Here is a 16,015-nt window from a genome sequence, read left to right as displayed (position 1 = left end):
ATTTATTTATTCATACAGAACTGGGGTACAGGCCAGAGTTGCAGGGCCGTGAGAGGATTCACTAGAGACAGAATGGGGGGCAGAACAGGCAGATCAACGAAGTACACTGCTGAGGGGAGCAGCGGGCAGGTTAGGAGAGCGCCATGTGGTCACCTCCGGGGCAGGCAGGGATGGAACTCATGCGGAAGTGGTTTTCGATTCTTAGTGCTGCGCTTTAACCCACTGCGCCACCAGGGAGGGCCGACGCAAGATCTTATAGGTCCTCTTTTATTAAGAGACTTACTCAAATTTAGAGAATTGATAAATGCAAGTCTGTGAATTATAAAGGTCTGGATTATGATTTCCTGCTTTATTTTATAAACAATTTGCTGAACAGCCACCTAAGAATTTTCAGAAAATGTTCAGAGATCCCTTTAAAGTTCAGAGTATAATATGATCATAAACAGGAAACACTTTTATTAACCCTTCCATACGTATAGGACTCAACCAACCCCTAAAAGTTTCAAGAAACCAATTATTCTGCTATATCAAGAATAACAAAAAGATGAAAATAAAAAGTTCATAATCTTTTCCATATTCCAGTTTTACCTGTCTATTTACATTCAACACCAGCTACAGTAAAACAAGACATCTCTCAGTTAAGCAGTTATTTATACTGTCAAACCTTAAAAATACAGACATTATCTATCCAGTCATTATCTGAAAACATAATTTAATTATAATTATTATATTATTTTCCCACTTTTCAAAACAATAAAAAGACTTAAGCATGTTTGGACACTTTAAGTTTTAAAAATTTTGATTCTGTGAGTGTATACTATCATTAATTTTAAAAGTATACTAATAGAGATAAGAGGAAAATAAGAATTTATGTATTTAGGGAGAGATTTTAGCAAAACTGCACCAAAAAAAGAGCAAAAATAAGAAATAAACTGGATATACTATGCCCCCTAACCAAAAAAAAAAAAAAAAAACCTTGAATTTCTACATTTAACGTCTGTTGAAAAACTATCATGCCATTAAATTAACAGAACAGATTTTTCAGTGACCACATATGCAAAGAATAATACATTTTTAAAAATGTATCAGGAGAAAAAAAAAAAAACTAGAGAAAGCAGCAACAACAAACACCAGGTGTAAGAGAGAATCTGACTTCCAAAGTCAAATTGTGCCATTCTGTGCTATTCAAAATGTTTATTTTTCAAGAAAAAATTATGAAGTAGCAAGGTAGCAAGATATAAAATCAACACACAAAAGTCAGAGGCTTTCCTATGCACAAGCAACCAATAAGAAGAAGCAGAAATTTAAAAAAAAGAATCATTTCCTTTTCAATTAAAACAAAAAGAATCAAATACCTGGGAGTCAACTTAACAAAAGAGGTAAAAGACCTTTACAAAGAAAATTACAAAACACTGTTAAAAGAAATATAAGAAGATACCATGAAATGGAAAGATATCTCCTGCTCATGGATCAGGAGAACTAACATCATCAAAATGGCCATCCTGCCAAAAGCAATATACAGATTTAATACTATCCCAATAAAAATCTCAATGACATTCTTCAAAGAAATAGAAAAAATATTGATGAGATTCATATGGAACAACAAAAGACCTCAAATAGCCAAAACTCTCATGTCTAAGAAAAAACAGAATGGAGGCATTACAATCCCAAACTTCAAGCTATACTACAAAGCCATAATAATCAAAACTGCATGGTACTGGAATAAGAATAGACATACAGACCAGTGGATTCGAATAGAAAATCCAGATATAAACCCACAAGTTTATGGACACCTAATTTTTGACAAAGGAGCAAAGAAGATACAATGGAACAAAGAAAGTTTGTTCAGCAAGTGGTGCTGGGGAAACTGGGAAGCTACATGCAAAAAAATGAAACTAGATCACTACCTCTCACCATACACAAAATTCAACTAGAAGTGGATTAAAGACTTAGACTTAAGAACGGAAACCATAAAATACCTGGAAGCAAAAAATGGGCCAAACACTACACAACATACACTTCAGCAACATCTTTAAAGATGGAAGGCCAATAGTGAAGGCAAGGATAAATAGATGGGACTACAACAAGAGCTTCTGTACAGCAAAAGAGACATTACAAAAAACAGACAGCCCACTAATTGGGAAAACATTTTCTCACACAAAACCAGTGATAAAGGATTGATTGCAAAAATAAACGGAGAACTGACGAAACTCAACAAAAATAAACAACCCCATCAAAAAATGGGCAGAAGAGCTAAAAAAAAACATTTCTCCAAAGAGGAAATGCAGATGGCCAACAAGCATATGGAAAAATGTTCAACATCACTTGTAATAAGGGAGATAAAAATTAAAACCCCAATGAGATACCACCTCTCCCCAGTGAGAATGGCACATCTCAAACAACTAGCAACAAGAAATGTTGGCGACGATGTGGAGAAAAAGGAGCTCTCCTGCACTGCTGGTGGGAATGCCAACTAGTACAACCACTGTGGAAAACTGTTTGGAGGTTCATGAAACTACTTAACATGGAGTTCCCTACAACCCAGCAATCACACTCGTAGGTATCTACCCAAAAGACACAAAAACACTGATTCAAAAAGATACCTGCACCCCCATGTTTACTGCTGCTTTATTTACAACTGGAAAAACATGGAAGCAGCCCAAATGCCCAAAGGTAGATAACTGGATTAAAAAGATGTGGTACATATACACAATGGAATATTACTCAGCAACCAAAAAAAAAAATAAAAAGAAACACATGTCTTTTGCAGCAACTTGGATGGAGCTGGAAAAGATCATGCTTAGTGAGATAAGCCAGGAAGAGAAAGAAAAATACCGGATGGTTTCACTCATAGCAGAAGTATAATGGATCAAGTGAGAAAATAATAAGAATAATAAACAGCCATATACCAGAGACATTTTGTGGGGGTGGAGTGGGGAGTGAGATCAAAAATGGGGGGAGAGGGAAGTGCATTGAAATATGTGATGGCACATGGGTGCCTTGGTGATGAGAAACCCACGGGGATTACAACTGAGATTTTTAAAAAAGTACAAAATGATGTAAAAATAAACTGTTATATAAAAAAAATATGAAGAATGCAAAGAAAAATTAAAGTATTGACAATGCAAGAAAAACAATTTTCTTAAGGAAGCCTTGAGATTGGACTCATCAGAAAACATAAATCAATTGTAAATATGTGTAAACAGTTAAAAGCAACCATGTATAAAGAACCAAAGGAAAACATAAGAATAATATCTTTCAAAACAAAAAATATAAATAAACAAATACAATGCATAAAAATTCCACAAACTTTGGAATTGACATATTCAAAGAATTTAAAACAAAAACTGCCAACTAAGAAATCTATATCCTATGAAAATAGTCATCAAAAACAGAAAAATTAAGTCACTCTAAAACAGACAAAAACTAGGGGTGTCCATTACCAACAGCCCTATACCAAAAGAAATGCCAAAGGCAGTTCTTCAGCTATTCATTAAAATCCACTAGATAGCAACTCAAATTCACATAAAGAAATAAAGAAAAACTGGGTCTGTCAGGTGGCACACGGGTTAAGTCTCAGTGCTATTAATCTATCAAAGCTATATGTAGCTGCTATTGCTTGAGTTTCATCCCCAGCCAGGAAGCTAACCCACATGGCACAGCAACCTCTCCTGTCTCACCAGCTGCTCCCTTCAGCAGTGTATTTCAGTAGCTCTGCTATTCTGCTTCCAGCTCTGTCTCTGGTGATTACTCTCAACCCCACACCTCTGGCCTACACCCCAGTTCTTGTATACATAAATAAATCTTTTTAAAAAAAAGAAAATAAAAGAAAGAAAAAACACCAGGGTTAAAGTAATTGCAAAGGTAAATAGAAAACTGTGTAACTCAGTATTAATGTACTTTTGATTTGTAACATTTTTTTCCTATATGATTTAAACAACAGATACATAAAACAATAGTTATGAACAATTCTGATGACCACACAATGTAAAAGGATGTAATTTGTGGCAACAACAACATAAGGGAGGTAGGGAAGATGCACTTATATGGGAACAAATTTTTTTATGCTACTGAAATTAAATTGATATTAATATAAACTAGGTTGTTATAAACTGAAATGTTAACTATAATGCCAAAGCAATTACTAAGCAAGTAACTAAAATATCTAGTCATACAAAGGAGGAAGAAATCAATTGTTCACTACAAAGTATCCACCTAAAACCAAAAGAGGAAGGAGACTAACAGGGGAATTGGGAAATAATACTTATGTAAACATACAGACAAAAAAGGAAAATGGCAGAAGTCCTTTATTATCACCAATTATATTAAATGTAAGTTAATTAAACCCTCCAATTGAAATGAGATTGGCAGAAAAAAATTAAGTGTCCTATATATGCTTTCTACAAGAGACTCATCACAGATACAAAGATACAAATAGACTGAAAGTGAAAAGATAAAAAAAATTTCCTGCAAACAGTAACCAAAAGAGAAGTATGCTCCCAATATCATATAATATAAACTGCAAGAAAATTCTTAACAAGAGACAAAGAAATGCACTGTATAATGATAAAAGGGTGAATGTACAAAAAAAATATAAAAAGAAATATAACAATTTCCATATATGTGTTTATGTATAAATATGTGTATGTGTATATATATGTAAACACACAAACACATATACATACACACACACATATGTGTGCACTTAACAACAGAATTCCAAAATAAATGAAGGAAAAAACTGACAATATTGAAAGGAGAAATATTCAATAGTAGATGGAGACGTCAAAGTCTCACTTCACAAATGCATAGAACTATCGATGGATATAGCTAAGAATTAGAAAACATAGCGATATTAGTTATAAACCAACTAGATATAAGAGACAGAAACCAACTATTCTGCACAACAATAGCAGAGTACATGTTAAATCTATGTTGCATTCACCAAGAAGATTGCATTCTGGATCCTATAACTTTAAAAACTATAAAAGAATTAAAAGCAAAATACCTATCAAACCACATAGAGTTATGTTAGAACTCAACAGCAAAAAGATATCTGGGAAAATGCACAAATATTTTGTAAGTTAAACACACAAACAATGAATAGAGCAAAAATCACAAGGACATTAGAAAATAATTTGAGATAGATGAAAACAAAATTATAGCTTACTAAAATTGATGGAGTGCAGTGAAAGCAGTGCTCACTTTGCAATTTATCGTTGAAAATGTCATCATTTAAAAAAAGAAATATTCTAAATCAATAACTTAATCTTCATCCTAATGAAGTAGATGAAAAGAGAATAAACTAAATCCAAGGCAAGCTGAAGTATGGCGGTAATAAAGATCAGAGCAGAGGTAAATGAGAGATTAGGAAAACAAGAGAGCAAATAAAAAAACAAATTTAATTCTTGAAAAGATCATCAAAATTGGCAAATGTTAGCTAGAAAAAATATATTAATAAATTACTAAAATAAGGAACAACAGCAGAGACATTACTAGTTACAAAAATAAAAACAATCTAAGAAAATCATTGGTGCATCAATAAATTAGATAACCTAGATGAAACAGACAAATCCTAGAAACACTGCAAATATTGAAACTGACTCAAAAAGAAATATAAAATCTGAACAATTCTATTCAAGGAAAGAGGTTAAATCTACAAAACAAAATTAAAAATCCAATAAAAGCTTCTGACAGGATAGCTTCACTGATGAATTTTGCCAAATGTTTTGACAATTAACACCAATCCTACTGTCCTAAAAATCTGAGGTGAAGGGGATACTGTCTAACTATCCTATTAGGTATTACTCTTATACTAAGGCCAGAGAATGACATCCCAAGAAAACTATTAACCAATATCCCCTGTAAATTTGAAACTACAAATGTAAAATTCATCAAGAAAAAATATTAACAAACCAGCCCAGCAGCATATTCAAAAGACTATATACTATACTCTAATGATATTTATACCAGGAATGAAAGGATAGTTCACATATCAATCTATGCAATATACAACATTAAGAGAATGAGGATTTTTTAAATATGATCATCTTAATTGATTCAAAATAAGTTTTATAAAACCCAACACCTTTCATAACAAGAAAAATTCAACAAAATAGAAACATAAAAGACCTTGGGAAATGAAATTAAGAAAATTATCTCATGAAGTAAGAAAATAAGTGACAAACAAAGGTAAGCAAAAAGGTACAAAATTTACACACTGGAGAGAATAAAATATGGCAAGAAATTTACACTTTAAATACATGGAAGATTTCCCATATTCATGGACTGTGTAAGACTTAAAATATTAAGATGGCACTACTCCCTAAATTATCCACAAATCCACTATAATCACTATCAAAATTCTAGTTCCCTTTTTCTTCAGAAACAGACAAACTGATACTAAATTTGCATGAAATTACAATGGATCTTAAAAAGGCAAAACAATCTAGGAAAAATCAAAGTTCTTGATTTCAAAATTCACTAGAAACCTCCAGGGATGAAAACTGTGTGACAGTGTATAAGATAGACATGTACATCAAAGGAATAGAATCAAAGTCCAGAAATAAACCCATATATCTTCAACAATGTATCAAGAACAGTGAATGAGGGGAAAGAATAAATGGTTCTGGGATAACAGGATAGCCATGGAAAATAAAGTTGGATCTTACATCACACCATATCCAAAAATTAACTCAATATGGACCCAAGTGTTACAACTATGAATTCTCTGAGTACAATGAGAGGGGAGGGGATATCTTCATGACTTTGGATTATTTTAAATGTAATATATATTATTAAATCTAATAAAGTATTTTTAGATAGGAGATCAAACATATGAACAACAAAATAAAAACTGAACTTCATCAAAATTTTAGAATTTTGTTCTTCAAAAGGTACTATCAGGAAGGTAAAAAGGCAACTTTCAGAATGGGATAAGGCAGTAAAAGGAATGATTGCTTAAAAGCTTTGGGGCAAAGAAACATTCTGAAATTAGAGAGTTATAATGGGTGCACAATGTTGAGATATAATGATAGAATGATGTACACTGAACTGTACATCTCAAAATGATCAACATGATGATTTTTTAAATTCAGCAGTTACAGATTTTTCAAAATGCAAATACAGCCATAAATTAAACCAAATAGAGGTTTGCTTACAAAAAATCACAAGAGCTGTGATGAGTTTGTTTTCTCTTGTTCTTATATTTCCTAACCCCAACAATCTAAAATTAACCCCCATAAATTTAATAAAATGTTCACTTTTAACTTATATTAAAATTTTATGTGCAAATGTAATTAAACTAAAATTTGACTCTTTGAAAAGATAAATATGCTTTTAAATAAATATGACTAGTCTTCCATATTAAAAACTTGTATCATTTCCAAATGAAATGTAATAAATATCTAGTCAATCATTTGTATAATACAGTTTGAGGATTTTAAGGTTGAATGCAATGTGTCATGTACCAAAACTAACAAATGCCAAAAATACATAATTTGTAATTACTTTTCCTAAAAAACAAGTACATGGTTTTTGATGTTTTAAAATGCAATAAAGGAAATAATGTCTACAAATAAGTTATATATACATATATATATACATTTTTCAATTATTGTGTCAGAAGTTAGTATTAAAATTCAATTCAGCAAGTAAAAATTCATTTTATTCTAGAACTAGCACATTCCTTGAAAGTATGTTACTCAAAAAAAGAAATAGCCGTACTGTTGGATTATCTATAGTAAGCTTTAACTAGAACTATCTTTACTAGATCATGAAAGAGCTTGGTACTCTTTCTGTATTATTTTAATTTCTCTAAGAGGGCTAAATGTCACTGGATAGCCCAGGTGGCCCGGAAATAAGTCTACAAACTCTGGCATGAAGAAAGGTGGGCTGTACATCCCAAGAGACTCACTTTCTGGGCACTTCCTTATCACCCATTCATTAATTCATATACCAAAGAAAATAGCCCAATAATATATTACCTTTTCCTAAATTTCCACCTTAAGTTTGAAAAGTAACAATTTAAATAAATTTAAATTAAGTACTATATGAATTTCCAAAGACATAAAACAAAATAATCACCTATGAAATCCTACGGGGTGGGGGTGTCATAAAATTAAAGCAAACCTACATGACTGTAGGTCCTTTCTGTAGCCATCTTTGTTTCCACAGAACACAAAAATCAAAAGATAAACTGCAACTGAAGAAATGTATGTTTACAATTGACCTATTGCAATCAGTCCTCATTATATTTAAAGTAAGTATTTTGTCATTCTCACACAGAAAGGGTAAGAAAGGTTCAACATTTTTATTTTATATTAATGATGGTTTTCCCTAAAGTGAAAGTCTAGTTCCTAAGACAGCTGCTATCCAACATTATTTTTCCCTCAAGTTAGGGAGATTAACAAACAATTTTAAACATTCATTTTAAAGGCAATTTAAATGTATAAGAAGATATAGAATATGACATTGATTTCTCCTATTCAAAATTTCACTAAGTACAAAAAAAAATCTAATCCAAGATGTGTTTTCCTACTAATCTAAATTCAGATTTCCGACACATATTAAGTTGGTGGAACTGTATTTAAATTATACTAACTAAATCTTTTTAACAAGAGGGGAGAGAAATGATAGTTCCAAACAAATCATATTTTCAAAATAGTCTGCAGAAAATAAAAATCTTTGCCAAAATGCTTTTGTTGATATAAAGTAAAATACTAGTCACTTTCAACACCTAAAACAAGGGTCCAATATTTCTAAAATACTAGTGTGTATTAAATACTGTTTTCTACTGTTTAATATTTTCTTAAAAGGGTTAGTTTGGGGTTGTCTGATTTATAGCTAGATTATTTAATAAATTTATTCACACCTACTCTAAATATGATTCATTCATAAGTTCCATATATTTTTAAACTATCAAGTATTTATATTTCCAACAAATTACCTTTTAAACAATAGTAGAAACATATAAAAACATTTCTATATTTACAATAATGAAATAATAAATATGTCTTTGAATTCGGAGTTCATAAAAACAGAGATGATTAACACAGTAAAGGTTTACCCACAACAAGGCCCTCCTTGGTGGCAAACAGGTTGGGATGTAGCACTGCAAGCTAGCCTCAGCAGCTTCAGTGCCAGTTTGATCCCCGCCCAGGAGATTACCCACAAGGCACAGCATACCTCTCGGGTCTAGTCTGCTGCCCCCTCAGCAATGTACTTTGTTGATCTGCCTGTCCTGCTCCCGGCTCTCTGGTGAAGACTCTCACCACCTCTGACCCTCTGACCTGTACCCCTGTTCTGTATGCATAAATAAATAAATCTTTAAAACAAGGTTTACTGGCCCTCCCTAGTGGTGCAGCAGGTTAAAGCACAACACTAAGAAGCTAAGCTACTTCAGCATGCGTTGATCCAAGTCCCAGAGTTGATCCATATGGTGAAGCAGACCTCTCCTGACCCACCCACTGCTCAGCAGTATACTTAATCAGTCTGCCTGTTCTGCTCCCCACTTTGTCTCTGAATCCTGTCCCCACGCCACCCCCACCCCACAACTCTGGCCTGTACCCCAGTTCTGTATTCATAAATAAATAAATCTTTAAAAAATAATAAAAAAAAGGTTTGCCCAAGACATCTGACTGCAAACTGTGGTATTCAGAAGAGGATAATAGCAGGGTGGGAGTGGGGGGGAAAGGGCCCAACTTTACATGAAGGAGGAATACTGGGGTGCTGGTGGTAGGCATGATGTGAAAACATACACTTGGACTCATAATCTCCAAAGCAGATACAATGTAAACTGATATTTTGGGTTACCTCAATAAACATAATGGGGGGAAAACCCAAAAAACAAAGCTCTTTAGTAATGTACTTATATTATTAAGATTTTAGTAATAGCATAATACATAATTATTCTGCTCATCACTATGAATTAAAAACAACTCATCAGAAAGAAGCAATCAAATTTGAAAATAAAAAATGTATTAAATACCTCAACTTTCTACTTCAAAACACATTCTTATAAGAAGGTAAATGACATTTAAAACTAGCTTTGAATACTGTCAAATATAATACATTATGTCTCTATGTATACACAAACACACAAAGGATAGTAGATTTAAAGAGTGGTAAGAGGTTAGACAGTGTGGTCAAATATTTTATCATTATGAGACATGTAAGAATCTTAATAACCTCTGGTTCAGTCAGCAAAGCCCACAAATAATTCAAGTACATTTATACCAGTTTAAGGAACCACTATTTCTACTATTTTTGAGTGTAAAGAGTGATTTTTGAGAAAAGTATGCAATATAGGCTATATAATGTGAATTTTTAGGATCATTTTGCTTATTTTTACATAAAGTTACAAAATAGTGACTAGGAGAATAGTGTCAAAAGTTGAAGAATACTGAAGTAAAACTTCATTACCTTATGGAGCATATTTTCTACTGTTCTCATATGATTAGCAACACATTCTTTGTCTCTAGAAAAAAATAAAGAATAAGTGTTAGTAAAGCCCAAATCTTGCTACACACAGTTTAGTACAGTCCCTCTTATTGAAAGTAAGATTTGGTTTTTACTGTATTTCTAAAAGTGTAAAACCTAACCATATTCACTAACAAATTTCTATAATTTAACCATTACTCCACTATTTCCTGTTTTGTTGCCTTCCATGGGGAAAGGGAGAATCTTAATCAAGTCTCAAAAAAGAGTAGGAAGACAAATCATGATTACACTGATAAGTGCTAAACTTTGATCATTTTGGTTTTTAACATAAAAGACTAAATATTTTAGTGGTGGGTAAAATGGACCCACTTATTATATTATAAATGGACATACTATACAAGATATTTTCCTTCCTATATAGGTTTTTTGTGCTATAATTTTGCACAAAAGAACCTCTATGACCTTGACCAGAAATATGTAGTTACTAATTTCTTCTATCAGCTTTGTATCTTGAATTTAGACCTAATAATGAAATAAAAAGTTCAAAGGAAAATGCTGAAGAGAAAAATTAATGACAAATTATAAATTGACTGTAAATAATGAGTTAATTCTTCAAATCTCAAATTGCCTCTCTTTAGTGTTATACGAGCATGTGCCGCCAGTGAACACATGACACAGGACAATTTCCTTCAAAACGATATTTTGAAGAGATCATATGAATCTGAAAGTTTTATAATCTATATTCATTAATCTCAAAAATTTTCATAGCTTCAAGACACACTAGAATAGACTAAGCTTCTTATTTGAGATGATGAAATTGAAGCTAAACAGTGACAACAAAAATATGATTTATCAAACTTACATTTTAAAAATATGGCAATTATGTATACTTAAGACAGAGGTACAGTGTTATATAACTTTACAGTTTTATAAAAATGTTTGGTGAGGCCCTCCCTGGTGGTGCAGCGGGTTAAAGCACAGCACTAAGAAGCTTAAGCCACTTCCGCATGAGTTCGATTCCCACCTGCCCTGGAGGTGACCACATGGCGTGGCAGACCTCTCCTGACCCGCCCGCTGCTCCCCTCAGCAGTGTACTTCGTCGATCTGCCTGTTCTGCTCCCCGCTCTGTCCCTGGTGAATCTGCTCACCCTCCGCATCTCTGGCCTATACCCCCAGTTCTGTATGAATAAATAAATAAATCTTTAAAAAAAAAATGTTTGGTGAGTATTCAAAAATATCAATATTTTGGCTTACATAAGCTCATTTTTTCAGTATGCTTAATAATTTCCCAAGCTTACTAGCAAAGCTGTAAATATCTAAGATTGCAGATTCCCCATTCTGTGATTTGGGATACAGACTACATTCACACTGTATGATATTTTATACTTACAAGAGTTTGTCTCAAAAAAAAATTAAGAACATATATACACATGTATTTTGCAAGTATAGGAATCCAGAATTTTAAATTAAAAAAAAAAAAACACTGAGTTTATTAACATTGGGTGTTTCTCTAATCCATAAATAGATTTTCTTTAAGCACTGTCTAAAGGTATTTCATGAAATCTGATGTGAGGAACAAATAAAAATACCCAAGAGTACTGTTCAATTTGAACTTCACAGTGTATGTCAACTTGATTACCCAGTAAAAAGGAAAATACTATCAACACATTTACATATTTTCCCATTCTGCAAACTGTAAATTTTTCTATTTCACATAATGGAATATACAGTTTATAAAACTAAATAAATTTTACATGATCAATATGTTTTATTGCATTTAAAAACATGATATACAAGTTGGCTATACAATAACATAACTGTGGAAATACTACTTGTAATATTAGTATAATGTTATGGAGCAAAATCGGGAGGGGGAGAAGAGGGAACTAGGAATATGTAATAGAAGCTACTAAGCAAAACTTTTAAATAAAGACGCTTCTATTTTATATTCATGAAAACATGATTTCAAACATGTAACTTTACAACAGAGACCAAAATACACATAATGAAAGGTTATGCAGAAACTTAAACTTAAACTCTGAGGTTTTGCAATAAAATATACATTTAGTATGTTCAGTTAAGAGTTTTCTTTTCTGAGGATATATCAGAGAATTTCAAAGAGAGGCAGCTGTACTTTTGTTTTCTAACACTGTATTATCCAGGGCTAAAACCCAGAGCATGAAAGTAAGAATTGATCTTTTGTCTGTTTTAAGTGATCTCCCCAAGGTCCAAATGCTCACTTGGCTGCCATGCGGAGGGCACTCTCTGCATCATGGATGTTCTCCTCCAGTCGACGCTTGTCCTGCTCCAGCTGGGTAAGATGTCTATTGAGCTGACGCAGAGATTGATCTTTTCTTCTCAGCTCCATCTTTGCCTCGGAGAGACTCTGCAAGCAGACAGAAAACAGAGTTACTTGTCAGCCCTGATAATTAACTTCAATTTATGCCATAGGCTATTAAACAAAGAAGGATATAGACTGACTGAGAAGTAGAGTTGTGTCATTACACTTCAAGGTTTAACAAATTTTCTGAAAAAAATTCAAATACTTATTAATTAGAAATGATAGAATTGATAAAATTTTGAAAAAGGTTTAGCTACAAAATACAACTCATTTTTTTAATACTGCAAAGCACATATAGTTTAGTCTTACCAAAAAGATCTTATATAAAAACCTCAAATTCAATTTTCTTTAATGATAAAGAATAAAGAGTTCAGTGGGGAAAGCATATGAAATTTAGAGTCTACTTGAAACAAGAACCATCACATGCTCAAAGTGTGTATGTGATTGCAAAGATGGTGGATCAAGAAACCTAACAAAAGAAAAAGGACCCTCATATAAGTATATCTGAAACGGGTTGTGGTAGATATCTCAGTGAACCAACACATTGAACTCCAAAATAAAATTCACCTATTTTTCATAAATAACTTCCATATCAGAATAGTAATACAGATATGATCAACTCATAAGTAGCAGAGGTTATGAATAATACCTGCATTCAGTATTACTTACGTTCCATAAATACTGGTATAGTTACAAAAGTACAAAATTGGTGGATCGATACATGCTATTTGTTTCTAAACTGAAATAGTCACTTAGCTCAAAACTTTCAATATGCAGTATACTAGAACTCATTGAAAAATCTAGGATGTATAATAGTATAGGAATGAGAAGAACTCTGAGCCCTAAAAGTCTGCTAAATCCTTTGCCTATGATATTTCTAGAAAATGAAATTATCAAACATTTTTTTCCAAAAACATTTTGTTGGACAGGAAGTTAAATAATTGATTACATATGCATAATATATTTTTCTTCTTGCTCAGAGTTTAGGCACACATTAACATCCATAACTATGTTTCAAATAATAAAGAAAAACAAAAATGCTATGATTTCATGTTCAAAACTCTTCTAATAGTATTTTTTATGCATGCACAAGAGGTAGCATAAAAACCTCAAGCTGCTTGCAAGGAGCTAAACCAATTAATTCACTCTAAATGCTAGTAAGCTGAAAGCATTCATCAGTCAAACCATTTATTTAAAAATGTTTAATGTTTTTAAATGCAGTATTTCACTTTTTAAACAGCCAAGTTGCTGTCAAAACAAATATAAGCCAAAAATAAAAAATAAACAGGGATTACTTACTAGACGTTATAACTTATTTTAAATATTTAGTATTAACAGATCTTCAAGAACCTCCCACTAAGGAGTCACTGATTCAAAACAACATGTACATATATATAAAATATAAATATATATATATATGGAACACATTTTTAAATCATGTTTAATCTACTGATTTTGTTCCAATGTTAAGATATATATTGAACTATTGTGATATAAAGCGAATCCCTATTAAAGCCAATATTTCTGATATATTTAAGGTAGCAAAAAATTATATATTGCAAATATTCAAATAAGATAAAAATTAATGATCTACCACCAGTCACACATAAGTCTTAAAATTCTTTTTCCAACAGAAATAACAGATGTGTAGCTAACTCTTATAAGTAGAGGTGCTTATTTGCATGGGAATTCAGGATATTGTCTTCAACTTTGTCCAGACTGAAGCTGCCTGAGTGAACCCATGACCTTGGAATCATTATGAAACTACACTTAGCTATTTAGCAATTCTTTGATATCCTCTCAAAGAAGCTATAACTCAAATAATTAGTATTTCTACTATATATATAAATCTTCTTACTTTCATTGCTTTTTATTTTCATCTCTCAGAGGCAGTGGCAGGGAGTTGCTACCATTCTCTTAAAGCTTGCACTATTTTAGGAGCATTGCCAAATAGCCTGTATAGGTTGCATATAATAAAAGGGAAATTACAGAAAGCAAACAAAAAGTAGTATTTTTTAAAAGTGGCATAGGTCCCATTTTCTTGATATAAAAATGAAAAGTTTGGGGGGAAATAATCATGGTTATATAACGTACAGACACAGAATTCTCATTTTTTAAGTTGAAGGACATCAATATAGTATCCATATACATCACAGGCCCTAAGGATCATGGAGATGTATACAAAACACAAAGATATTTTTTTAAAAACTATTCAATAAGTATCTTTCCCTAATATTCATTTTTGTTCTTGATAACAGAAGTAGAAATTTTAAAAATGCAACACTAAAGTTTAAGGAAAGAGAAGTTTTATATATATATATATATATATATATATATATATATATAAATATATGTGTGTGTGTGTGTGTGTATATATATACACACACACACACATATATACCTATATGCTATTCAATAGAATATACGAATTACTTTAAGTTCAGCTTTTCTTTCCTTCTGTTCATATTTATCTAATTAAAATCCATGATAAACTTTATGGACTCTAATATTTCCAACCAAATGACTGAAACCAAGAGGGTGTGCCTCCAGGCAGCAAGGCAACAATGATAAGCAGCAGGTTAGCCACTAATTTCTCAACCAGGGTAGATTGTGAAAGTGTGATGTTCTGATATCCAAGAAACTGTTCAGGAGAGAATAGGATAAATCAAGTTTAATAACTCTGCTCCTAATTGTTCCCCCAATGCTCAACTCTAATTACTTGGAGAACTCTCCTGACTGTCACCTGATATTAAGTTGTTGGAGGCTGAGCCTGGAACAGCGAGATAATCAATAAACATTTAGTGGGGAGAAGAATGAAGATCCTGTTAAGCAGTGGGAACCTGCAGCACCCAAAGCCCTTCTGCTCATGAGAAAACCTGTGGGACAGCCATAGTGATTGCAAAGCAATAATCCAAAGCACGGTTTTTAGGCCTTGAGGCCTTTAGGCAACAGTACATTTGAGGAAAAAAGGTTAACACGGTCACCCTAATTACAGCCCACTTTCACAGACTTCATATATAAGCGAAGACAAGCCAATTAGGTAGAAAGGAAGATAAGGGAAGTTTTATTTGTATACTAATTAAACCCCTGATGAAATTAAAGGAAAAACATACAGCTCTGTAATTGTGTCTGAGAAAGGTCACTTCAGGTTCAGTTATCAGAACAGTACAGCCTTGAGATATTTCACTTAATCCACCATACAGCCCTCATTTTGTACTTAGGTCTTAATATTTA

The 16,015-nt window shown here is 32.4% G+C and overlaps 1 protein-coding gene across 1 annotated transcript in view; it reads right to left on the bottom strand.

Annotated features, from left to right (window-relative positions):
• Nucleotides 1-16,015, bottom strand: part of CCDC171 (coiled-coil domain containing 171) — a 224,718-nt gene that overhangs the window by 66,365 nt on the left and 142,338 nt on the right. Inside the window, exons 22-23 of the mRNA XM_004677677.2 lie at nucleotides 12,681-12,826; nucleotides 10,423-10,477 (exon numbers count right to left, since the gene is read on the bottom strand). Of these exons, the coding sequence (XP_004677734.1) occupies nucleotides 10,423-10,477; nucleotides 12,681-12,826 (201 nt within the window). The remainder of the gene's footprint in view (nucleotides 1-10,422; nucleotides 10,478-12,680; nucleotides 12,827-16,015) is intronic.

The sequence above is a fragment of the Condylura cristata genome, unplaced genomic scaffold, assembly GCF_000260355.1.
Source record: "Condylura cristata isolate star-nosed mole 26May11 unplaced genomic scaffold, ConCri1.0 scaffold00006, whole genome shotgun sequence".
Classification (NCBI taxonomy): Eukaryota; Metazoa; Chordata; class Mammalia; order Eulipotyphla; family Talpidae; genus Condylura; species Condylura cristata.
This window is presented reverse-complemented; position numbering and strand designations above follow the sequence as displayed.